This window comes from Falco biarmicus, chromosome 2 (genome assembly GCF_023638135.1).
Source record: "Falco biarmicus isolate bFalBia1 chromosome 2, bFalBia1.pri, whole genome shotgun sequence".
NCBI lineage: Eukaryota > Metazoa > Chordata > Aves > Falconiformes > Falconidae > Falco > Falco biarmicus.
In genome coordinates, this window is record NC_079289.1 from 34,480,779 (window position 1) to 34,506,113 (window position 25,335).

At 46.3% G+C, this 25,335-nt stretch overlaps 1 protein-coding gene and 1 long non-coding RNA gene across 3 annotated transcripts; one reads left to right on the forward strand and one right to left on the reverse strand.

Moving 5' to 3' along the window:
* Positions 1-4,530: 4,530 nt before the first annotated feature.
* On the reverse strand, positions 4,531-19,215 carry CNMD (chondromodulin). 2 transcript variants are annotated; one of them, XM_056329823.1, is made up of 7 exons: positions 18,957-19,215; positions 18,553-18,687; positions 15,976-16,116; positions 13,197-13,310; positions 10,371-10,524; positions 8,863-9,065; positions 4,531-6,471 (listed from the first exon to the last, which is right to left on the reverse strand). In XM_056329823.1, exons 1-7 carry the CDS (start codon positions 19,026-19,028, stop codon positions 6,256-6,258), a joined length of 1,035 nt encoding a protein of 344 aa, XP_056185798.1. In that variant the 5' UTR covers positions 19,029-19,215; the 3' UTR covers positions 4,531-6,255. The 2 variants fall into 2 exon arrangements, with proteins under 2 accessions (XP_056185798.1, XP_056185797.1); XM_056329822.1 differs by lacking the exon at positions 18,957-19,215 and having other exon boundaries at positions 18,553-18,948.
* On the forward strand, positions 16,123-18,407 carry LOC130145224 (uncharacterized). The gene is made up of 3 exons (XR_008820413.1): positions 16,123-16,427; positions 16,542-16,669; positions 17,651-18,407. It is a non-coding gene; the product is annotated as an uncharacterized LOC130145224 (long non-coding RNA).
* Positions 19,216-25,335: the final 6,120 nt, after the last annotated feature.

Consider the following 25,335-nt stretch of genomic DNA (forward strand, 5'->3'; position numbering starts at 1 on the left):
TCCTTTCACCTGGGTGATAGGTTGAACTGCAGTCAGTGATGGGAGGGAGAGAGTCAGTTGTGGCTGGAAATTTGGAGAGAAAAGTGGGTCCTCTGTCTGCCTTCTGTATTCATAAAGAAAGATCTATTGCAATTACCTGAAATCAAAGTTAGCAAGCGGTTGCTTTAAGCTCTGTTATTTCAGAATATTGGAAACCTGTTTATATTTTAAAGAAGAGTTCATGTGTCCTTAATTGTTTCCATCAGTGCAGCTTTTCCATCATGATCGAATTGTAAATAATTGTATTTACAGAAAAAGGACTGAGACATGTAAGAAATGCTGCCTGTGCTTCTACTACTTGGGTACAAGTCTGTCGGGGCCTACAGATGCTCAAAAGCCATCTGGACGTGGTCCTGGGCATCTGCTCTAGGTCACCCTGCTAGAACAGGGGGGGTTGGACAAAGTGACCTCCAGAGGTCCTTTTCCAACCTGAACTATTCTGTGAAAGATAGGAACTCACAGAGTTACGGTAAGCGTGCCTAGTCCACGTGCTGCTGTCTCATGGGAATTCAGAAATTCATAAATATTCTAAGATTCTAGAAAACAGCATGAATTGCAAATATTGGCAGCACCCTGAAAGCCACTTCCTTCCTTGCTAACCACTGGATGCTGCTTTAAATTTGCTACTTTGCCTTACATTCCTAATTATGTAGGTTTTCCCATATTGTTTGTTGTTCTACCTGTTTTCTTTGTATTTGATATGTTATTTTACTACAGTGAGAATTGGAGGAGTTTTGTAAAATATGAAGGCTATTAGAACAGGTGTTTTAATAGGACAAGTCCGCAGCTGTTACAGTGATAAATGTATGTATATAAAAGATGATTGAAAACTAAGGAGGAGGAAGAAAGGATGTATTCTGCTCCTCCTGAGGACTAGGAATCTAGGTTTTGCAGAGAAAATGCAGTAGTGTTTTTCCTGCTATTGTTACTATGCCTGTGCAGTAGATAGATACCAAGATTTTAAATTCTTACAAGTTTTAAAAAGAGAGCTTGGCTTTGTACGTATGCTGTGGCTGTGAACTTCAGATTGTCACACTGGGCAGCTGTAGACTACGACTACAGTCTTGCAATCACTGTGGTTTCTTGATGTGTTCAGATCGTGATTATCCTATAGTGCGAGCTGGGCGGTGGATTTCTCTTTCAGTCACTTTGAGCTTCAGAATTGATTGATGTTTTCCAAAGCTCAAATGTTATGACCTTCAGGACTGAATGTTATCCTGGTCTTTGAATACAGTGAACGGAGGTGCGTTGAATTTACAAGGAGTTTTTTGTTGTGCCTTACCTCTTGACTCTTACTGAGCAATGTCTGCTTCTTGGAATATGTTTCTCAAAGGATATACTTGTGGCATATTTCAGTGAAGATTTGTTAGCTTCAGTGAGGAGTTTCTTGCCCTTTGGAGAATCCTGAGTAGCTAGTTGCTCAATATGTAGAGCATTTCCCGTCCATATGGGATGCTAACTTTGAAGTTGACTTGATTTGGAACAGGGACTTGAACTTGATTCTCCTGGGTAAGTGCTTTGCTGCTTTTTATTTATGCTCTGAAAGGCATTTCTTGCTTTCTAATGACGAAGGAAGACAAATGCCTGAGCGCTTCACTTTGTCACAAAATTGGGTTCTTGTCTCCTGGCCAGCCTTACTTTATAAATGTCATTCAGAGCACTTAACAGCGCTTAGTAAAGACGTGCTGTGGGAAAAGCCTAGATAAAAATCTCTTAAATAAAAATGAAAAAGTAATTTGAGGATGTCTTCTGCCAATCAAGTTCTCTTACTTACTGAAGAGAACACAGCAGGGGTTCCTCTGTCTGCTTTCACTTACAGAATGTCCATGGGACTATTTCGTCACATGAGCACAATATAGTCTTGTATTAAATGCGTACTATTCAACTGCTTTGGGATTCAATTCACTTAGCTTAAGGCAAAAAGTTAAATAAAAGGCATTGCTACTTAATGTACTCGAGGCATATGTAATGCAAATATAATGCTTTAGCTTCGGGCTAAAACTTGTAACAATCAAGCGATAGACCTCCTTGTCCATCTCAATCCTGTAAGTCAGGTTTTGCAGGTCTAACCATAATTCCAGCGTGTCTCTGAGCACAGGCAGGTCATCTCTGTGTGTTCTGCCTTAGAATTCAGGTAAACCAATAGTGATGGCTGTTGTTGCGCTGTGGGGTGGTGATTTGTGGGGGGAGGGATCGGATCAAAGCAGTAGGCAAAACTTCCTTATAAAGCTGGGAAGAAGGTGCTTCGTGAACTTTGTGAACAGTATGTGTTTTGTTCTTGACAGAACACGTGCACAGAATGGTTCCAGAAGCCCTAGGTCAAGAGAAAGATAGGGAGAGAAGGGAGGAGGTTGAGTAGAGGCTGTGAAGTGTACCAGTGACAAGGAATGTTCTTCGGGGCTGGAGGCAGTGAGTGCAATTTGTTGCAGCACTGGCAGTGAGTTGGCTGGAGGCAGAGAACTACCTGCAGGGACAAAGTGGATGATGTTTTAATGGTATTCAAACTTCTCTTGAGGCTTGCTTTTTTTCCTCAAGCCTTTTGATCATCTGTAGATAGTGCTGTCTGCAAGACCCAGGCAGTTTCACCTTAGTGTCTGATCTATAGTCCTGTTGCAAATATGGGAGCAGGACAGCAAGAGGTAACAGTAGCTTTCCTATTTAATACCACAGGTGGGATTACTCTCTGCTGCTGTTCTGGGGTCATAGAAAATGCCCGTCTGTTGTGGCTTAAGGCTGCCTCTCATCTTTGGTATACACACCGTGTTAGTAAAAGATCTGTTGAGCCTCTCGGAAGCAGAACATGGTGGTGCTCCTGGTTCAGTCTAACTCTTGCCCTTTCTGAGCAGAGATTCTGTCCACCCTGACTGATGTGCCAATCAACAATATGTTCTTTGCCAACTGTAGTTTTATGCTTCTCTATCTTTTTTTTTTTTTTTTCCCCCCCACTGCTCAGAATAAGTGGTTAATCTGTTCTTCACTGAAACTTTCTTGAATTTATTCGTGCTGCAGTAGGGATGAAGTGTTACATGGGAGGCAGAAGACAGATCTTCCCAGCTTCTTATTTTCTCAGTGTAGATACAAGTGGAGGATGGTTCCCATATCAAAAAGGACAAAGGGAGACACTCGGGTTCATTCTTTGTAAGTAGGGAGAAAGGGGGCTGTAGATACAGAAGAAATTCCTCGTGCCTTGCCGTCACTGGCTTTCAGTCTTTTTAACCCTATGGCTTTGTTGCTGGTTTTCTTTCTCTTTTCCACCAGCCTGAGTTTATCCTCATTTTCTACTCTGATCTGCTCTGCCATCCTAATTCTGCTACTACACAATCACATGGGTATTTAAGTTTTAAGGGTAGTAGAATTATGGTCCTCTGACCAACATCCAGCCACCTGTGGTGGGAAACACCACTGATAACAAACTCATCTCTCTTTCTTTCCTCCTCCCCTAAACTTTGGCCAAAGGAGAGGTTTGAACTAGTTTCTGCTAGTGCAGGGTCTGGTTCAGGGAGCAGCCCTTCCTCCCCGCCCCCTCAAACGCAGACATGTTGTAACCTCTTCAGTGTGCAAGGTACTATGTTTGTGGTGGCAGTGGAAAAATGGTCTTCGACACTGGCAATAAATGCTGTACCGTACTGAACAGGATCACTGCGTGTAGTTAAAACTGTTGTCTGAGCCTCCACTGCGGGGAATATTGCTACGTCTTTTCATACTGTTGGCTCATTGGTTTTATTGTCATTCCTATGTTGCTTCAGAACATTCACTTTAAAATTAGATGTTGCGCTTTAAGACTTTTCAACCTTGCCACAGCAAGAGCACTTTTTTTTTTTTTTTTAATCTGATATATAGGTAAATACAATCTTTCTTACTTGAAGCTTGAGTTGAGGACAGCATTTTGTGCGTGTCTTTTGGAAATGGATAACTTGTGCCCTCTGTGTTGTACTTGGGCGGTATTGTAGTTCTGGCAATTTTACTAGTCACAGACCGCTTAAGTAGCGTACCTGTTTCTCTTATGATCGCTTGGGCTTTCTTGGCATGGTGCGTACAGGAGAGTTCTCAAGATGTACGTGCTGTATGTGAAAGTCCGTAAGTAGGATGCTTTTTTTGCTGCTTAAGTCCTTTGTGACTGCCTATAGAAAGGAGCTGATACAAGCTTTTGTTTAGGAAGAGTTAATCTTGTTAAGAACATGTAGACATGGAAATTACCTACAAGATAGGGGTGTTTTTTCTGTCTTCAGCAGGAGACTGGGTTGGTTGTGGTTTTTTTTTTTACTGGAGGGGGCAGGGAGAAGCAGGTCATGGGTTGCCTCAAGGTGGCCTTAGGTACAAAAGACAGCAACAGTCGAGTTCATATACAGTCAAATTCCCTTCACTTTGCCTTCCGTGTTTCACTTGCTGATCCCCTTGTTTTCCTTTTCTGACAGTTCTTGAGCAGGTAAGCAATGGTACTGTTAGACTTTATACATTGAAAAAAGTACAGAAAGCAATTGCTGTTTTTTAATATATTTGTTTAATCTGCAGTAAAAAAAAAAAGGAAAACATACTTTTCTAAGCATATGAATGACATACTTCTAAAACAACATAATGATCAAGGTCATTTTCATTGTAAAAAGCAGAAACAAATTTAACAGGCCGCCTTGAAATCCCACTTTAAAAAGTTTTTAATTTAAATATTTCAAAGTGAGTCTGCTCTTCAGATTAAGAGAAGGTGAAGCTTACATTAAAAAAAGCTACAATAGAACAAAATACTGAATTCTATTCTCATCTTATTCTCATTTAACACTTTGCATTTTAGATATGCAGTTCAGCATTCCACATGAGGCTGTCTTTATTTTCTTTAAGCCATGATTATGTCAAATTAATTCCTCTTTTCTGTGTGTCATGCAGTGCTAATAACATTACTAGGCTTGCAACATCTCAAGAGCTATTTAGTCACAAAAATGAATGCTCCAGAAAGTGAACTCTAAGAAAAATTGGACCATTCTGTTCATAAAGCCCATGTAGATGGCTCTGTAAACTCGGCGGTAGGGTTCAAGCTGTATAGCATGGATGAAGGCAGTGCAATACCTGCATCTTTGTTTTCCAGGGCTAGAAGCCCTAAGTCATTCCATCTTTGTGTGTCAGCTTAGTACCTCCCTTAGAAATTTAGTATGTAATAGGATCAATCCCAATAATTGCAGAGTTTGCTTAAGCACAAAGGGTTGAGGTTAGAACAACTACACACACCCCCACCCCTTCTGGGTTTTTCTTTTTCACCCTTTCTTTCTTTTTTCCTCCTTACTGATAAGCAGTTTCTCTTTTGGGGAGCGGAGGTTAGCTTCAGTGAAGCTAAAGGAGCTAGCGTGAATGGCTGCTATCCACGTGGAATAAAGAGGGGTTGTAATCTTGTGTCAAAAATGTCTAGTTCAAGGATTTATAAATACAGTGGCTGTTGTAGATTCAGAAGGGTCTTGAGACTCTTTGGTCTGCAACTGTATGTAAATACTTTTGCTGTAGTAGCTGGATAGCAGATAATTGTTAGACACTGCAGTGGTATCATGGATACAAGATTTTTGATGCTGGGGCTTCTTTGATGTTGGGATGTGCGAAGGGTTTTGATTCTGTGGCGGCACAGATTCCCTTCTGCAGCCCCCTTTCCTGCCGTTTGTTTCTGATTTAGCACAATGTGTGCTTTCCCGTGTCCCCTGGAGCAGCTTTGTGGGAAAGGTATGCTGTAATTGGTTTATAACCATTCATAATGACCTGGCAACCTGGTATGAATAGCAACGGGGAGCAACTTAACTTGTGATTTATTTAAGTAAGCTACATGGATGAAAGGTACTCCCAAGTGTACAAGTTGAGCTAGTTGCCTAATTGGATGTAAATTTTCACATGTAGTTTGGAAGGAGAGGGTTTTGTTCTGAAGGGCTGAATTTGGATTTATGAGCGAGCCTCTGGACTGCTAAACCAGTTTGTGAGCAAAGTTTAATGGTGTCTTTTTTGGGGATGTCTCAGTTTTTGAATTCAGTAAGTGCTGTGTAATATCCTTGTCATTTGTAAAGCTAATGGAATATTAACTTAAGATTTTTATTTACAGTTAGAATATCTGACCTTGCTTTTGGTGCAGTAACGCTAACTTTGACTTTTTAAAAGGCAGGATTGGTGCTGCTGCTTTGGTTGTAGTCTTTCACCGGTGAGCTGTCATTGCATTCCTGCTTGTTTTGTCAAGGCTCCAATGACTTTTTCTCACACAACACCCATGATACGAGCCACCCACCAGCTGCAGGGCATGATGATTCGGCAGGCAGTACGACAGCCTTGGTAGTTGTAAGGCCATGGGTAGTAGCCCATGAGAGGCTCGCAAATTCTCTGGCACTGTGTGTAGCTTCGTCTGCATTCAATGCAGCACACGCCTAGGTGATCCAGCATGGGGTCAAAAGCCATCCCCTCACCTTCCAGTTGCTGAAATGTAAAATATTAAGTGTCATCCCAGTGCTCTAGTTCTCAGGGAACGTAGAATGTACTGATGCTCCTGTTAACCCTACAAAGGGTGAAAACTGAAATCTTGGTCCTGTTGAAGTGAACAGAACTACCACTAACTGACCCGTGCATCTTGCTGCTTGGTTTTTTTTTTTTCCTTTTATCTTGCTCTGGGTAATTGCACAAATCCTACACTTCTACCGTGTGAAACAGAAAGAACAGGGAGCTCTAACTTCATTATTTTTCTTCTACAGTCCTTGCAAAAGCTCTAGCAGCAGTAACCTCCCAAGTTTTAAATATTAGCGATGAAAAAGATGTCAAGACAGTTATCTGGGTCTTCTGTGTAGATGACAATGTCTGAAGTGTACACTGTGTTTTTAATGTTTTAAATTTTGTATTTTAGTGCTTTTCACAGCATTCCCAGGAAACTATGCAGTAAGCTGTATTACCCTGTAAGTTTCTGACTGTTCCTCCCTTGTCTTTCAGTCTGCTTTTTTTTCCCCTGCCTCTGCCACACTTAGGTGCGTTGTGGACAGTGAGAATTCTGTGTGTTCTGTATCCGACAGTATGGAGTTACATGGAGCAAGGCATGCATAAAATATGTAAAAGCAGGTTCTTACACTGCCTTCAGGCTTCAAAATTCCTTTACTCCTTTCTGGGGGGAAAAAAGTAACGTGGATATTCTGCTTTTTGAAACTCATTTGTTCTTCTCTCCATTGGTTATATTTCAAGAAAAGCAGCAACAAAGAGCAAATGCCAGAATAATGCTTAGCTTTTTACCTGAGCATTTTTCATTCAGAAAGCTAGCAGCACACTGAAAAGGTGAGGCATGGAAAGGTGCCATCTCTTGTCTGGGCTTGTTCAGGATGCTAGTGACAGCTTGGTGTCGTTTGGGCCCCCAGCAACCCGTTCCCAGTCCTGAGAGCAGGGAGGGTGGCACTTCCTTGGGCAGGATTTATCATCCTTGAATTCGGATACTTGCAGTATGAACTTTACACCTGAGCTTGTCATTCACACCCCACTCATAGTGGGTGAAGAGAAATAACCTCTAGGAAGGATTTAATTCGTCCTGCAGGAAAGACCTACAGTATAATTAATGGTCCTTTTGAATCGAATGAATCTGTCTAAAGAAAGCTGGGATACAGGGCATCTACACGATAGCTGTTGGTGAAGGTGAATCCCACCCTGCGGGCTGGGGGAAGTCTGCGGAGTGCCCGACTGGATGTTCCCCATTTGGCCCAGGGGGGCTCTGGCTGGAAGAAGAGACCCGTGGCCGTTGTTCTGCCCTCCAAAGACAGGGCAGCTCAGACCCCATGGACGTGGTCACGTTAGTAGCTGCGAGGAGAAGTTAGATTCCAGCGCTACCGCTGTTTTACTGACCTCGTGAGACAGTAGATTTAGATCCACTTTATTTGGAGTGATTAATTTAAGTTTAATTAAGGAATGTCAACTCGGCAGAATGCTGTCACAGTATAATGATCTCCTGCTGTTGCATAAATGTCAAGTCAAAGCTGGGACTTATTTCCAAAGCAGGAGGCATTTATCTTGTGACAGTGTCGTATTAAAATGACTTGCTCCTGCTGCACCAAATGGTGGGTGTAAATTGTCTGGCGCTGGTGCAGTAGACTGGAAGGTGCCTGCTGCACAGTCCGTGTTCCTGCAGCACAGCAAAGGTGCTGGGACACAGCGGGGCGGCTCCTGTGCTCCTTCTGTGGGCTGCTTTGTGTCAAAGACTGCAAAACCTGTTCTCACTAGTCGTCTTCCACCCGCTGTTGCTGTCTCTAAACGGGTTCTCCTCTGTGAGTTGCTTGCGCTAGATCAGGGCCGTTTAGCCTGATAGAGAGGAGGCTGAGAAAACAGATTTATTTGGCCTAACCAGAAGCTTTTTGCAACCAGACAGGGCTACTGTTTTCCTCTCTAGTGGTCATTTCTGATGCTAATTTCTGTTCGAGGGCAATGTTTCTGGCTACTGGGCTCTCTCCTCACATTGTCAGCAAATGATAGGGTTTAACTGTCTGATCAAGACCAGCTTTGGTTTGTTTTCAGAAGGTGCTGTCCTTGTCAGATCTCTCTCTGGTGCTGCTTCCGTATGAACCTGGAAACCCTGAAAAGCAACTTGGCATCGACTTGCCTTCATCTTGCCACCCCGAGCATTTGTGGTGCTTTCAGACTGAAGTCTAATGAAATGAAAGCTGGGATGAGGGAGGGAGGGCTGAGGGAAGACTGTTTTGAGCTTCTTCGGTATTTTACGAGTCTGTAATTTCAGAGGGAAGCTGAACAGGCAAAGACTGCGCGGACATACCTCGTGTCACCAGTGGTACCTGTCTGCAACAGTTCTGGGCTCTGAAAGAAGATTACAATGCAAATACTTACATTATATGGGTTGTCTGGATTAAGTGTTTGATCGGTTTCTTGTCCCATTGGCCTGGTTTCATTAGACTGGTGGTCAAGCTCTTGAGTCAGCTGCGTGGTGGGTGACCTGGCGTTTACTTCCTCAGTAGCAGCTTCCAAGTCTTCCATACCAAAGTTAGATTCTGATTGGCGTTTGTTTCTCTTCATTTCTCTCCTCTGGTTATCTGAAGAAATAATAATGAGATAATAACATGACCTTCAGCTCATACTTGTGTTTATCCACACATTATCCATGGCTTCAGTCATTTCTTCAGATATGAAAAAAAGGGGGTGGGGGGCGGCAGTGAGGGGCAGAGGGAAGGATGGAACTGTGTGGTGGCAAACTTGATGAGCATCCCCATGGGAGCTGCTGGCCATCCTGTGTTGTATCTGCAGCCAATGTCACTCCAAAGGGGTGTGAGACTGCCTTCCCCGCCCCCCCCCCGGCTTCTTCCCCTTGAGACAAAACGCATGTGAGGAGATTTGTTGGGGGTTTTTGACCCACCCTGTGGTCACTGATGTTAACTCAGCAGCAGTTTCCAGCGCTAGCAAGACCAGTCATGTGCATCTCATTTTTTTTAAAGTGCTTTTGTGACAGATTGGTGCCCCGGTGCCAAGGGCAGCTGGTGAGCCTGGTGGAAACAGCTTCTGGACAGCTTTCATACTGCTTTTTTGTTGCCCAGTGGGATGTGCAAGGTCACGAGAAAAGCAGAAAATATTGGCAGTTTGGATCAACAGATGCTCTAAAATGGGGGGGGGGGGCGGGGTTCTTCCTTTTCCCTTCTTTGCGTGTTCTAATATTAACTGGAACAAGGAGGAGTGAATCTTTTCAAGTCATCTTCTCTCCTCCCAGGCCTGGAAGTCACCTGGAGAAGCTGTCATCTCCCTGGTGACTCCTGAACACCTTTACTAAGCTTGGTTCTGGGTAATGGGAATTCTTCAGTCCTGGGACTGGCCCCAGGACCCTCATAAACTTCATAGACCAGTTGCCCAGCTAAAGCATCTCGTCCTTCCACTGCACTGAAATCCTCTGGAGAAGCGGGGTAGGAAACAGGACAGGCTGTGGTCCCAGATAGATCAGAAGCTTTTGACGTCCCCCAGCTCTTGGCTAGATACAGTTGTCCTGCTACCTGGGGTCAGCTGCCTAAACACATTGGGGGCTAGTTTAAGCTGTTGTCTTGTGCTTCTGTAGGAGGCTGACCTCCCTGGGAATGTTTCACCTTGTAGTAAGTCACCAATGTGGGCCATATAAATACAAATTTATGTGTAATACAAATAGGATTTTATATGAAATACAAGCATGGAAAATGTCCAGTAAGTGTGAATAAACTTCAAACCTGCAATCTTGGCACCAACCCAAGGGGGCTTGGGAAGATGGAGGAAAGGATCTTGGTTTCCCAGATGTGCCGGTCTTGGTGGCAAACTTGATTTGGGGAAGGCACTTAGATGAAGGGAGGGATAACATACTTCTCAAATAAAAGAAGTGTTACCTTTGGGATATGTTGGTCGCAGCCAGAAAATTGGAAGATCCCTGCAAAGCTCTAAAATTTTGGGGCTTAGGAAACTGTTATGCTTGATAGGCTCGTCTGCAGCCACCCAGATAAGGGAGTTTTCGTCAAATCTCACAGGCATGATTTCATCTTCCTGCAAATAGAAGAGCATAAATCCTTTGCTGATCAGTGAACAGTCATGTGTCTGCTTGCTGTTAATTCTTGAGCATCAAACTGTATAAACATCTGCTGCAGCTAATGCTGAGCATCCTTGTATTTCATGAATGTGAAACGATTGTACTGAGCCAAAGCCTGAGTAAAGGTTGTCGCCACTGAAATGAATGGCAAAACTACTGTCAGCTTTGCTGGGGCTAAGATTTCACCTGTCTCTCTTGGAAGGCTTTTGCCCCGTGTGTAAGGACTAGGTTCAGAGATCTTTCAGCCCAAAACACCAGATTTTCAGGTGGTAGAAACTGTGAAGATTCACCACCTTCAGCAAAGCAGCAATGAAATACGCCAGTAAAACCAAGACCCTAATATTTTATCATGCCCTTTACTCATTTGATGTACTCCCAAGATATTACTGTATTTACAGTAGGGGTGGGGGGAGAATCTTGTTCAGAAGCTTTAGGATTATAGCCTGAGAACTGCTCCAGCTTCCAGTTTTAAGTCAATGTGATTGGTCTGATTAAAGGTCTTGTTTGGTGAAAGCAATTCAATTGACCAAAAGCTTGAAGTGCAAGTTAAAGGAGCCTGCCTTTTTGAAGTGTACCCTGCAGGTTTTTGGTTCATATCTTCAAAGTAATGTAGGAAAATGCCAGTGATTGATTCTTTAAAGTTGTTAGTTCAAAGTATTATTTTACATAAAATGTGTAAGTATTTTATAGCAACAGTGAAATATTAAAAGAAAAGCAACTTTTGAATCATGAAACCCAGTATGATTCAAAGCTAAAATTCTAAATTGCTTCCATAAAAGTTATCAAAACTTGTTATATAACAGACTAGATCAATTTATTCTGTCGAGTTGTTGTTCCTTTAGTGTGTTTATTGATTTCTTTTGTAGGTCTCAAGTCATTTCAGTTCGCTATCCAATCTGTCTAGTGAGAAGTGCTCTTTATTTATATTCTCCCACTTAAGCTTTTATCAGCATCAGAAATATCTGAATCTAGTTTTCAGAAATAAAAATACCCTTTGTTTCTGTTTGAGATGATCCCGACTTGTGAGCAGGCAGAGTTTGGGTACCTAGAAAATCTTGGTTTAATCAACCATTTTTATAGGTAGTGTTGGTTATGATACGTGTTGTAAGAAAACAGCATATGCATACTTTCTCCTAAATACATATGTGTCTGGGAGAGGACTTGATCTAGAGAAATAAATACTGCTTTGTGCTATTCCCGTCATACCTAACCTGGAAGGTCAAGCAATGAGGGAAGGTAAGAATCCCAACAGTAGCACTAAGTCACCTGCTTGTTTTGGCCTCGGTGCATGCGATTTATTGCAGCAGTTGTGTAGGTGATGCATCTTTGGAGAAGATGCACAGAAAACAGGACAAGGAAATAGGTCCACTGTAGCCAGGTAGAAGATTAGAAATATCTTCTTGACTGTTTCGGGATAATGTCTTCAGGAATGTGACTTCGTTCTTACAAAAAGATGAAAAATTGAAACCTTGACTTTAGACAATAGCGCTAACAAAGTCAAGAAGCCCAGACTGCCTTTAAAATAAGGCAAGGCAGGAGAGGTGTAGGTCTCTGCCTGGAATTTGCACAAGATTTCTTCCCCATGATGGGGAAAATCCCACCAACTTCAGGGGGCTTTAACATCACTGCCGCCTTGCTGACTAGGTTTAGAGACACCTTTTTCCACTTCGTTTTGAAGTGGATGTAATCACCGCAGCGCTGCAGGTAGGTGCAGCCTTAACGGTGCCTCTCTCCCAGCTAATTGTATCTGCTCTTGTTTCCTCTGGAGTGGAGCAACAGGGAAAAGGGCTGTGGATCTCCTGTGATCTCCTGCTGGTAGCAGAGCCCCCACCAGCATCCAGGCTCAGCTGCACTTGAATCACTGGAGCTAATCCTGTGTGAGTGATGTGTTTGGGGGGTCTGAGCTCCAGGAAACTCAGGCTTTGCACACCTAAAGCAATAGGCTTTTTTACAAATGTGACGTAAGGAGAAATTCTAGCAGTGTATCGGTGAAAACTGCAGCGTTTGTGGTGGTTGTGATGCAGATTCCATGAAATTTGGTTATCACGGTGTCCTAAAATGAAGTCCGATGCTGTCAAAGAAGGCAAATCATTGATTTAACTGTCATTTCTTCTGAGTTAGCTGAATTTTTGCAATAACGCTTTCCACATTTCCCCTTTATTGACTATTTCAGAGGACTGGAGTGATGGAGTCCCTGCTTCTGCTCAAGAGTGTTGATAGAAATCTCCTTGGATCTACCACAATCCCTCTTTGCACTGACTAAAGCACCTGCTGCTTTAATGCCTCTCCCTTCCAGCTTTGGGCACAGCCTGATCTTAGGCAGGTACTTCTTTCACTGAGGTCTCCTACAGATCTGGTAAAAACTGGTCTGTGGCTTCCTCCACTCAGTAATCTGTGTCCTCTCACAGTGCCCCTGGCTATAGTGGCACATCTGACACCAATCTTGCTGTTCTTATCTTTCAGAGACCCCTCGCAATCAGTCAATGAAGCCTCAGCTATCCCACCCTACCCTCAACAACGCTACCACTATCCACAGTAGCTCTCAAATGTCATTTTTATTTGTATTTAAATATTGCTTTATGACCCTCTCTATACAAAGATATATTAAAAAAAAAAAGTTACCCCTTACCAGCTCAGATGAGAGGCTCACTTTAGTCATCGCATCAACTTCAGGGACGTGAGCTTTTGGCTGAGCTTTGATGTAACACTTTTCTCCTTCAGCAAAACGGATTCCAGTTATGCCCTGCAAAAGCAGAAGGCCGGGGGTTGTGCGCAGCCCTCCAGCTCCACACCACCCCCAAGAAAGCACTCAAGCTCTGCTAAAACTGCCACTGCTTTTTCAGTCTGAAGGTTAAATCTTATTTAAAACCAGATGCAATGAAGCGCTCTTCCCTCATCCTTTTAGCTTTACAGTTTTGGTCAGATGGGTCTAGAAGTTTTCACTCTAGTTCTGAAAGATGGGGGTGTTTTATGTAAGTGCCTCCATGCCCTCGCTGTAGGCTACTTGGAGTAGCTTTGTTAAGGAATTAGTTGACATGATTTGAACTGTAAATTAGCACCTAACGTAGGCAGCCTCAAAACTGTGTTAACTGGTGGTGCGGTACCCTTATGACACAGATTTACAAAAATATGGGGGCAGCTTGGTCCCATCAGTGGCTGTGACAGCAAGGGGAAGCTCGTGATGGGGAATTTGGTGCAGAAATCTGTGTGTGGGTCTTCCTTCATCTGGCCTACGGGGTGAAATGCAGTTGCCTAAACCATGGATGTCTAGTTTTAAGCAAGAGAAAAACAGCATCCTAGCAGCTCCAGAGGGCTGCAGGTCTCCTGCAAGTCCTGCATTGTATCTGCCAGCCCTGCGCCAGCACCTTGGGCATCAATGTTTTGGCATGAGAGCCTTGTCTGCAGTTGCTATGTTTCTGCTGTAGGTTTTCAGGTACCCATAAAAAAGCTGTCTTTCACATTATGAATTTAGATACCTCATTGTAGATGGCAAAACTTCTGTTTTTCATAGGGTTGCACAAGCTCTGTTTAACCACCTAAATATAATTATCTAGTGCCATTTGAGGTGTGCTGGTTTTCTGCCTCACCTCTAGATGCCAGGATGGGGGTGGGGTGGGCGGTATGTACATTGGTGTCATCATGACCCCTCTCCCCGTCCTCTTACAGGCATCATGGATGACTTGGGCACCTAGTGCAGCTTGAGATGAATGGTACTGAGGCACCTGAGTCTCAGCCTCTGTGCTTACAAGTCCTGTACCCCCATCAAAACAAAATGACTAATTCTAGAGCAGTGAGAGAGGGGATGGCTATGCAGGGATGGGTGCACAAGGGAATGAGACTCTGTGGTGCATCTAGCATGCTACGAGTATCCTAATACTGCTAAATCCAAGTCTTCGCTGACCGTGCAATCGTTTGAGCAGTGCGAGTCAATCCAAAGCTGCTAACGTAAATACTTGGCCGCTGGAAGCACGTGTCTTCAATTTCTTTCTCATTTATGTGTGTTCTTGGCTCAAAACTCAACTGGCAGCATCCCTTTGCTCTCACTGAACCTGACCCTAGCCTGCTGTAGTTACAAGTGGGCATTGTCCCTGGGAGGTCCCTTTAGCTGGTTGGTGGTGCAAGCTGATTTCTGACCTGGCTGTGACAGGCTGTAGCTTACCAGCAGCACATATGGAAGCAATATGAATTCAGCATCTCTCCAGTGGGCTGGTGCTTTTGTGCAGATGTGGAATGGCAAAGGCAAATGAAAAGAGCTGCTTATGGGTGCTCTTATCCAGCTGCTAATAATGTTGCTAGGGTGATGATAATGAGAGAGTTTCATAAAGGCTGAACTGCAGCTGTTGGGAAAGTCAGGGTCCTGGGTCCCCTGGTGTGGACTTGTTTGTACTTGCTGAGAAGCTAAGGAGATTAATTTCCTCACCTGTCTAGATTCAGTGAGGGCAAGGTGGCTGCTCCAGAAGCCCTGTCTAAATCTTCCCAGCAACATCATCTTTATTTTAGGTGCTGCTTTGACTTACAGAGGACTTAACTCTGAAGTTGAGCGTTTAGCACTTGAGGACGTTAATTGCGAGATCTGGGCCCTGTAAATAGGTTTCCGTAACATCACATAGATGTGTCTTCAGTAGTTGAGAGGTGGTACAGCTCAGTGAATTACCCTATCCGAGCTGTTGAGCTCTGATGAGATTTGGCATCTGTTAGTCCAGTCTCTGCGCTGAGCAGCCACAGCCAAGATGCTGAGGGACTCAAATGTATTTGCTGTCAGCCCAAGTGGCCCAGCACCATGTTTAGCGCACGGATGCATAAGCTATGCTAAATGCCTCCATCCTCTCCCCTGGCCAGGAGCTATGGACCCAGGCCAAGCCATGCAGAGCAGGTCCCATCCCTGATCTCAGGGCAGAGCAAGGGCTGCTCAGGTCCAGCACTTTTTAGTGGTCTCTCCTTGATGTCTACTTGGCTTACTGTGTTGATCCTATGCTCCTAAAATGGTGACATGTGGGGGAAGGGGAGGTGGTTTTTCCAGTTCAAATCATATGAACTCATGCAAGAGCTGTGTCACAGCCTGCCAGAACATTTTTCAAGCAAGACCCCAAGGGCACATGTTGTAGCTCTGTTCAATGGTTTGACAATGCACAATGTTACATGGAGCCAAACTTGATGCAGCCTAATCCATACTGCTTCCTGGAGTGGGACCTAGCATGGCCTATCCCCAGAAGGCACTTAGACTTTGTTTTGGAGGAAACTGCCTATCTCACTGTGAAAGCAAGCCGGGGAGAGCAGGGGTGTTCATGTGGATAGCCTGGGGCTGGAACCTGAGACTGATTAGGGCGCAGAATTCAGGGCAGGGCACGATATCTTTAGGATCCAATGCTGGAGCATGTTACATGAAGGACAAAGGTGGCGGTACTTACAATCTGAAAATCATGAACTTCAACAGCCTCTTCACTCCCGCTTCCTGTTTTGAATGTCTCCAAGTTGTTTCCAGCATCTATTTCCATTGATCCATCTTGTACCTTTCCATTAATGCTCATAGTATAGTGAACGTTGTACACCTGGAATTGATAAAGGAGCAGTAGCACATGTCAGTAGTTGCTTATTGCCTTCCTCCTACGCCAGGCAGTGGGTCAGTCTGACTGTCATAACCCCATTCAGCTCTGACCTTCTGTTTCTGTAGGCCTTTGATAAACCTCCAACAATTAACACCACACAACTGCAACACTTCACCACTGAGGCAGGCCAGCAGTGCAGCAGGTTGCCCAGAGAGGTTGTGCAGTCTCCATCCCTGGAAATTTTCAAAGCCCGACTGGGTAAGGCCCCGAGCAACCAACTCGGACCCCACAGCTGTCCCTGCTCTGAGCAGCAGGTAGGACTAGAGACCTCCTGAAGTCCCTCTTCCAGGGAGTACTCACAGTACTTCAAAAACGATGGGGGGTGAGTCCACATCCAGGCTCACTCAGGCTTAAAAACCTTCTTCTAGGTCATATTTTTGGAACTGCTTCTTATGCTGGCATGATTCCCAAAGGACAGAGGAGTGAACATCCTACTCTGAAGGAGGCCAACCCCTATTTATCTCTTAGGATGTTCTGCTGAGGCACAGGAAAACAGGTTTGTCTTGAATATGAACATGCTTTCCAACTTGTAATGGATGTGAACTTTGTTAAAATTGGATGTGAAGTTGTATAGACTTCTATTTTCTTTGTCAGCGTATTTGCTCTTATCCTATTTCCAATGAGGAGAGCTGCAGCATGGTTTGTATTTGCTGAAGGACCGCAATCTGTGGAGGGGTTTTGCGATTTTCTTGTGCAGCTTTGCTAAAAGTGCTGCACAAGCAGTTTACTTTTGGCCTTAAAAAAGCCTTACAGCATTTTAATGAAAAATTTACACTGACAGCTAGAGACAAAATTCTTCTCTCACCTTTGCTCAGGAAAACGTAAGATGCTAAAGATTTATGGTTCCTCAGTTATACAGATTCAGTTCCATATTCTCTGCTGTCTAGGACTCCTATTGAACGTGATCCATAAAACCAGACCAATGTACACCATCTGTCCTGCTACAGGCTGAGGTAGAGTTGAGACTTTGTTACCCCTGTCAGTTATGGGATAATTGAAGGATTTAAAATAATAATAATTTTTAAATTGCCTTATTATTATTTTTTTAAATGACCCATAACATCATTTTTACAGTTGCTTCCCAAACATTTTCAAGTCAGGTGTAGCTTTCTGAGTTTGAAGGCAGCTTAGAAAAATTACTCTAAGCTTTTTCAGTGTCTTCACCTGGAGATCAGCTTCAAAGCTTAATGACAACAAAGAATGTGACACATCTTACAAAGTGGAATTTAGGTGATGGGAGCAGTAAAAAAAAGGAAAAGTTTGTCCCATACTCCACAAATGCACCCGCCCTGTCAGAGTTGAATACGCTGTGCCCCCTCCCTGCCTACGGACCCGTTTGCATCCCTCTCCCTTTTCAAAAGCCTAGAAAAGCAGATGACTTTTACAGCATGTTGTGGAAGTCAGCAGCCTGTCCTGTCTTTTTGGTGTAAAACCTTTTATTTCCTTTCTGATTATCTGAATTATCCCTACGTGCCAGGTGTACCTCGCAGGAGGACCTCTGCTCCGGCTGCTGGGATTCGCACAAGGCTCTCCTTGATGAGGACTGGTGTGTGGCTGGAAGTGGTACAAAATTTCTTCCAAGGTAAATTCAAAGATACTAACTGCACTTATGGAGCAAGTTACATTCACATGTGCGCCACCACGTTTCGAATACGGTTTAAACAAAAATCTTATGTGAACAGAAAGAAAAGTTTGTATGTTAACATGTTCTAATGCTCCAAAGTTTGATTCTTAAACTGATCGGCAGCTTATTGGGTTTTGCTCTTTGCATACAGGATTTTCCACGTACCCCAGTAAATGTAAATAATAAAACTTATCATGGCTGAAAAAACTGCTCCACAGCTGCTAGCCATAAATGCCTGTGTGTACACACAGTCACACAAACCACCAGAGTGAAATAATGGTGCCTGTTAATGCGTTAAATATAGCATTACATATTTGAGGGGCCAGGTAGAATCCGGACCAAGAATGCAGATGATGTGAAGAAGGAATTTACACATTTCAATGCCTTTTTTTGTCCTGAGAGCTGGAGTTTGCCCAGGATGTGAATCCCCAGGGACTTGTTGGGCTTTGAGTTTGCTGAGGATTTGCGAGCAAAAATCAATGTAGCGTCTGTGCTCTCAAAGATACGTTTCATGTTTGTTAAGAAATGTGCTTGCCGGAGGCTCCATCCCAACAGCCAGTGAAGATGATGATTATGGGTTTGGGTTGGGTTTTTTGGGGTTTGGTTTGGGTTTGGGCTTGTTGGTTATTGGTTTTCTTTTTGAAAGCATGGAAAAAATTAAAGATCTGCTTAAAGAGGTCTTTATCGACCCCGCAAGATGAGTTTCCAGCCTGCGCCCCCCCTGGCGTGCCCCCAGCCCCGCCGGCCGCGCTCACCTGCCGCTCGGTGGCTTTCCAGAAGTAGAAGGCGCCGATGGCCCCGGCCAGGAGCAGGAGCGCCCCAGCGATCAGCACCGCCGCCCCCGCCTTCAGCAGCCGCCCCGGCCCGGGGGGCGCCGCCGCCCCGTAGGCCTGTGGAGAGCGCGGTGCTGGCTGCGGGCGGGGACCCCCGGCTGCCGGGGACCCCCGCCCGGGGACCCCAGTCCCAGCGTCCCGTCCTGACCCCACCACCACGCACCTTCCGCCGCCTCCCGGTCCTGACCCGCCCCGGCCCATGCTGATCCGGCCCGGTTACCACCCGTTCGGTCCCGACGCGATGCCCCCCGCATCCCGCCCGAACCGCACCGCTCGCTCCCGCTCCGTCGCGACCCGTCCCGCCGGTGCCGCCGGGCCGCACTCACGGGGGGCAGGCACTGCTCCACATCGTCGGGCCCCGCTCGGGCGATGGGCACCTTCTCGCAGCCCTCTGCCATGGCTGCCGCGGCAGGGAGAGCTGCCCCCGGCTCCGCCACCGCCCCGGCCCCGGCCCCGACGGGGGGCAGCACCGCCCAGGCCCGCCCCGGCCCCCACGGGGAGGGCAGCACCGCCCCCCTCCCGGGCACAATGGGCCCCTTCAGCTGCCCAGCAGCCGTCAGAGCTGTGACCCCCTATCCCAGCCCCGACCCCCATCCCCCCACCCCCGGGGCTTGCCTCCAGCTTTGGAGAAGGGGAGGGGGTCAGGGGCGTTGGGGATACTCGCGCTCCGTGTGCCACTGCGGACAAGGGGGTGCCCCGGCAGACAGCCATCGTAAAAAGCATCTTGTAAAATAGAACAGCATTTAAACTGCTTTTTTTGCATTTGCCACAGCCATCTGCAGGCGCTGGAGCTGAGAAGCTGCCGGTCGGTGACTGCTCTGCAGAGCGCCCAGACGGCCGGGCCGGTGGCTGAGCCCTGCTGGGGCTGGGCATCGCCTGGGCGACGGGACAGCGAGCCCTGGCCGGCTCGGTGCGGGCAAAGCACGGGGACGGGGTGGGGGGGAATTTAATCTTTTCATTTAGAAAGGTCATGGACACCCTGCGACTTGATCTCTAAAGCAGACGTACCCTCGGGACTTCTTCTGCCTCCTGTCACTCACGATGGTCCGTTGGTTTTGTGAGCATCTAAAGTACAGTAGGATCATAGGAAATGTGGATTGAAAGGAATGTTCACCTGCACCTATTTCCTTGTTCTAATATTGTACGTGGGAAGCTTTTAAGGGTTACAGCGGGCTATGTGTGCCTGTCCGTGTTTCTGTCTGTGTCTGTGTTTCCTTCGTGCACTGCACAGATATCCGTTCTGCCTGTACATACATGCACATGTATGTGTCTGTGTGTGCGTTTTTTGATGCTGGAAAATAGTGCTGGACCACTTTAGGGCTGACATTATCAACCACAGAGCAGAGTATCCTTCATAAAGCTGAAAGCAGAGAAAAATAATATCAACTGCAAAGAGAGCATGAAGAAGGGACATCTGGGTTGTGCCTTGCCCTGCCCGGCCTTATCCTGCTCTGTCCTGCTTTGCCCTGCCTGGCCCTGCCCTGCACTTCCCTGCCTTGCTTCGCCTCGCCTTTCCCTGCCGTTCCCTGCCTTTCCCTGCCCTGCCCTGCTTGCTCCATGGCCCAGCTCCAGTTACCCAGACAGGCAATGGCACAGGAAGGAGGGGTTGTTAAACTGGGCAGACCCCTCCAGCTGGGGCCACCTCATGCCGGAGCAATGCCTATGCTAGCTAGTTCGCCGATAGCAATGTTTTTCTCACAGTATGCATTCCCCGTTCATATTTCTCTTCCCCTCCCTTCTCCCATTTTGCTTGCCTGGCAGGTCTGTGCCTCCTTGCTCAGTTGCTGCACACTACTCTCGTGCCCCCCCCCATCCTAAGCCTTCTGGGATGTTGACAGCAGAGGACAACTGATGACCCCGTCTCACAGCTGCTCATCCCAGTTCTGCGTGCCCTCCTGAGGCAGGTTTGGCCCCTGCAGTTTATTTCTTACACTTGCCTCTCCTCTGCCCCCACTCCATAACTGCAAAAATCCTTCCCGTTTTTCATGTCTAAATCCCCTCACTGACCTGACCAGTACCATCGCTAAGCCACACAAAAGCTGAGAAAACTCATGCCCACCAACTGCCTTGCGTCTGCGTGCTTGGAGACTGATTCCCAGGGACACGATCCCCATTTCTCTCCCCTTCAACCCAAATTCATCCTTCCCGTCGATTACTGTCGTTAACTATCAGACCTTAAACAAAAATTTAATGGGCATAGTTGCTGCCGAAAATAAACACAATCACAGCTCATTAAATCAAAAGCGAAGCCTACTGTGCAACTTCCTAAACTAGGGCATATTCCAGCCCGCTCTTGAATGACATACTCTTGTAGGTTGGGACTAATAATAAGATTATGATCCTCTTCATTAGCAAGTATTTTGTTACACCAAAAATCTCATGAATGGATGTGTCTATCCTGGCAAAATGTGAGGCTCCCAGCCTTTGATCTCAAATCTTCATTTAGCATTTCTGCTTTAAAAAGGCAGATTTATTTTGAGGCCCCTGTGCTCGTCTCCCACGGCAAACCACGCCAGGGAGGGAGTGCTTGCCCGGCCAGAGCTGCTGCTCACTGGGGTTCAGCTTGTTCGAGCTGCTCCCGTGTGACTGAGGTGGGGGAGCAGCTGTCTCCCTACCCCGGTACTCATCTGAGCACCCAGTGGCTCTTTCCCTGGGATAGGAGTGGAAGGACAGAGGGAGGCCACACCATTTGGGCTAGCAAAAGGTTGGCTGAGGGTGAGGAGGAGTGTTAGCAAAGACACTGTCAGTGCAAGAACAAATAGGTTTAATTAATACATCTACGCTGGATATTCACAGCAGTACCTTCACTCCAGGTGCTGCGTGGTAAAGTGCAGTATCACCCCCGGGAACGCAGAGGATGGGGCCAGAGGGCTCACTCCCACCATGGGGCAGTGGTGGCCCTGGCAGGTTTTGGCTTGGCCAGACTCCCACAATCCCAAGCAATGGTGCCAGCCACAAGCTGATCCACAGGGATGGGTGTCTGCCTGCAAGTCTTCAGCGGGCTGGAGCGTAAGGTGGGTTCTGCTTACATGGGAGGTGTGGGTGGGAGAATCAGTCCTTCAGGACTCCTTCAGGAGGGAGCTGTTCCGCCCAAACCCTGGGAGAGAAGCTGTGCAGTGTTTCCTCCTCAAATCAAGGTGCAAATCCCCTGAGTAATCCTCCAAACATATTTTTCTTATGCAGGGAACAATCCCAGATATTTTTCCCCCGACTCAGAGCACTGCTGCCTCTTCTTCTTTTGTTCCACAGGCAAAGGAAGAGCAGCATGAAATTTCAAGCAGACAGGAGAGAAAAAAATATTTTCCTGTTATACAGTTTGCAGCTTACAACCTCTAGTTAACCCTGATGCTAATGCTTTGCCTTTTGTGTGGGCACGTATCTTTTTTCCTTGGAGGGTGTAGAGTGCATCTTTTGCTGTTTGATTGATTAGGTGACAAGAGAGAAAATGGGATTTTTTAGACAGATGCAAATCCTTACAAACAGCTCAGCATTCAGCAGTTCCAGACACTCGCTGCAGAGTGGAAAGATGAGTACAACAGCCAGTGTTTGCAGGACTCGGGACAAAAAAACGTGACTTGCCTTTCACTGGCTGAATTCTTCATTTGGAATAAAGATGATGATGATACTAGTGTCTGAGCTCAGTCTCCTCTCTAAATAACATGTGTGTGCTCAGCTGGATTAAGCCAACTTCTGAGACTAGAAATCATAATAACAGTCTTTTACAGGACAGCCTTTCTGGCTGTCTAATACTATTTTCCTCTGGGCTGAAAAGCATTCCAGAGTACTTGGAGTGCTGCAATGAATGTGAGGTTGCTTAGCTGATAGTACTGGCTTGTCTCAAGGGAACACATTTTCTCATTATTTTTCAGTTTAAAGAAAAATTTTAGGAGAAATGGAAATATTAAAATAGGAAGGATTTGGTGATGCTGTGTGCCTTTCTGTAAGTCTCTTGTGGTGTCTTATGCATTTATCTTAATTTTCTAAGTGTCCCAAATAGTTATTTGAATCCATGATGGCATGAACAGAAATTCATGAGGGCTATGGAGACTGGGCACCTGATTCACTGCTTTGCTTTTCCATGGGTTTATACCACCGTAACATGGTGCTGATTCAGGTCCCACTTACCTGATGACTCTTCAAAATAAACAGAAAAAAGTCCTACAGAAAAAGAAAATCTTGGCTTTAGTATTGTGGCGGGCTGACCCTGGCTGGATGCCAGGTGCCCACCAAAGCGGCTCTACCGCTGCCCTCCTCAGCTGGGCAGGGAGAGAAAATGTAAGGAAAGGCCGGTGGGTCGAGGTGAGGGCAGGGAGAGATCCCTCGGCAGTGACCCTCACGGGCAGGGCAGGCTCCGCTTGGGGGCATTAGCTTAATTTGTTAGCAATCACATCAGAGCAGGATAATGAGAAATGAAACCAAATCTTAAACCACCTTCCCCCCACCCCTCCCTTGTCCCCGGGCCCAGCTTCACTCCCGCTCCCTCTCCCCGCTCCCAGCAGCGCCGGGGCCGGGAATGTGGCTGGGGTCAGTCCCTCACAGGCTGCCTCTGCCGCTCCTTCCCCTCAGGGGCGGCTCCTCACACCCCTCCCCTGCCCCAGCCGGGTCCCCCCACGGGTGCCGTCCCTCAGGCACAGCCGGCTCCAGCCTGGGTCCCCCCGGGGTCCCCAGCCCCGCCAGCAAACCTGCCCCAGCCCGGGCTCCTCTCCCCGCGGGGCCACAGGCCCTGCCAGGAGCTGCTCCAGCGTGGGCTGCCCACGGGTCACAGCCTCCCTCGGGCACCCACCTGCTCCGGCGTGGGGCCTCCAGGGGCTGCCGGTGGGGATCTGCTCCTCCGTGGGCCTCCCCGGGCTGAGGGGGACAGCCTGCCTCAGCGTGGGCTTCACCGCGGGCTGGGGGGAACCTCTGCTCCGGGCCTGGAGCCCCCTGCCCCTCCTGCCTGCCATGGCGGCTGCGGGGATGGGCCTCTCACGTATTTTTGCTTCTCTGACTCATCTGCAATTGCACAGCTTTTATTTCCCCTTCTTAAATATGTTATCTCAGAGGTGCCACCACCATGGCTGATGGGCTTGTCCTTGGCCAGCGGTGGGTCCATCTTGGAGCCAGCTGGCACTGGCTCTGCCAGACATGGGGGAAGCTTCTCACAGAAGCCACCCGTGTAGCCACCGCCTCTACCAAAACCTTGCCACAAAAACCCAATACAGGTATTTAACCTGTGATATGCTGAGGATTCTGAGAAGCTCTAAGGATTCTTGCTGGCAGTGAAACCAAAGGATGAAAAACCATATACATGTGTCACTACCACAGATCTTGTCTCTGTGGTGGCCCTGGACATTGTGGTGCCCCTGGGATGCTCACACTTTTCCTCCTCTCACCCCCGCATTGTGTGTGGGGTGTGCTGACACTGTCCTCCTTGTTTTGACCAGCAACACACGACATTTCAAGTACCAAATCCACTGTTTTTCCTGGTAGGCTCTGAAATTCCACCTAAAAAGCCCTGCAACATCCCTTGCTCCAATGCTGCTCCCTGGGGCATCCCCGTTTGCTCTGCTTGGGGTGTATCCCCAGATGGATGGTGCACAGCACAGGTGAGCTGGCCCTGCTTGAAAGGATGGCCCAGAACACGCTCCGTGCAGGACCTTGCTCATCCTGAATCCTTCCTCTTCTCTCCTGTGGTTGGGTGAGGACATATGGCCCATCGCAGTTTGCTCTTCCTCACCTCAGGACACTAAAGGCTGATTTGTTTTTCCCCAGGGCTGAATCCCATCTATCCGTATGTCTTCATCTCATTCATCTTAATTTAGCTAGTGGCTGTGCCTTCTGTTTTGCTTGAATTAAAGAAATAAAATAAAATAACTAGCTGTCATTACATGCTTTCATTCCTACCTTTAACAATGTGGTCTCTTTTGTAGCTATTCTGTGTAAATTGCTCATAGGCTACTTTCTTTCTTAACTTCCAACCACAGCTTTGTGCTTTGGAGGTAGTTATCTTAAACAACTCGGTAGCATCAATCTGTTTCTTTCCCAGAGGCTTCTTTACACTTTGACGAGAAATCTGCTAAGTTTCTTTTTGCTTTGTAGCGAAGGCCGAGTCTGGCTTCTTTTTTGTTTTTCTCATCCGAAAGCACCCATGCATCAACTATATTTCTCTTTTTCGATCTATGCACTGTTCTAATAATTTCATGACCCGACTTTAGAGAATATTTCCGATGAGATTGTCCTGGAGGCACCTGCAGCACCAGAATGTTTTTCACAAATCCAATCTCTTGAAACATATATTTTACTCACCCTTCTGACAACACTTTAAACATATTCTTTTTTCTTTCTTTACCTTTGTGAGGCATTTGTGTGGGTCAATTCCAGCAAGTTTAATCCTATTCACCTACTCTGTGTTCTTTCATTTAGCCTCTCACATCGGGCTTTATTTGATCCAATCTATAATACTTCTTCCCTCAGATTCAGATCTCTACTTAAAAAAAAATAAAATTAAAGATTCTTCCAGAAAAACCTCCCTCACATCAGATGTAAGAAACTAAACCTGGGAGAGTGAAAGAACCAATAAACAACCACGTCTTCTGCTAAATTTTAGGGCTGTGTTGATTTTTTTGGTCGCTTCACATCCCTTTTCTTAAGATTGCTGGTCCTCAGAGATGACCATGGAGACTATAACATGTCCATCAAGGTGGTCCAGGGCCTCCCTGTTTCCCA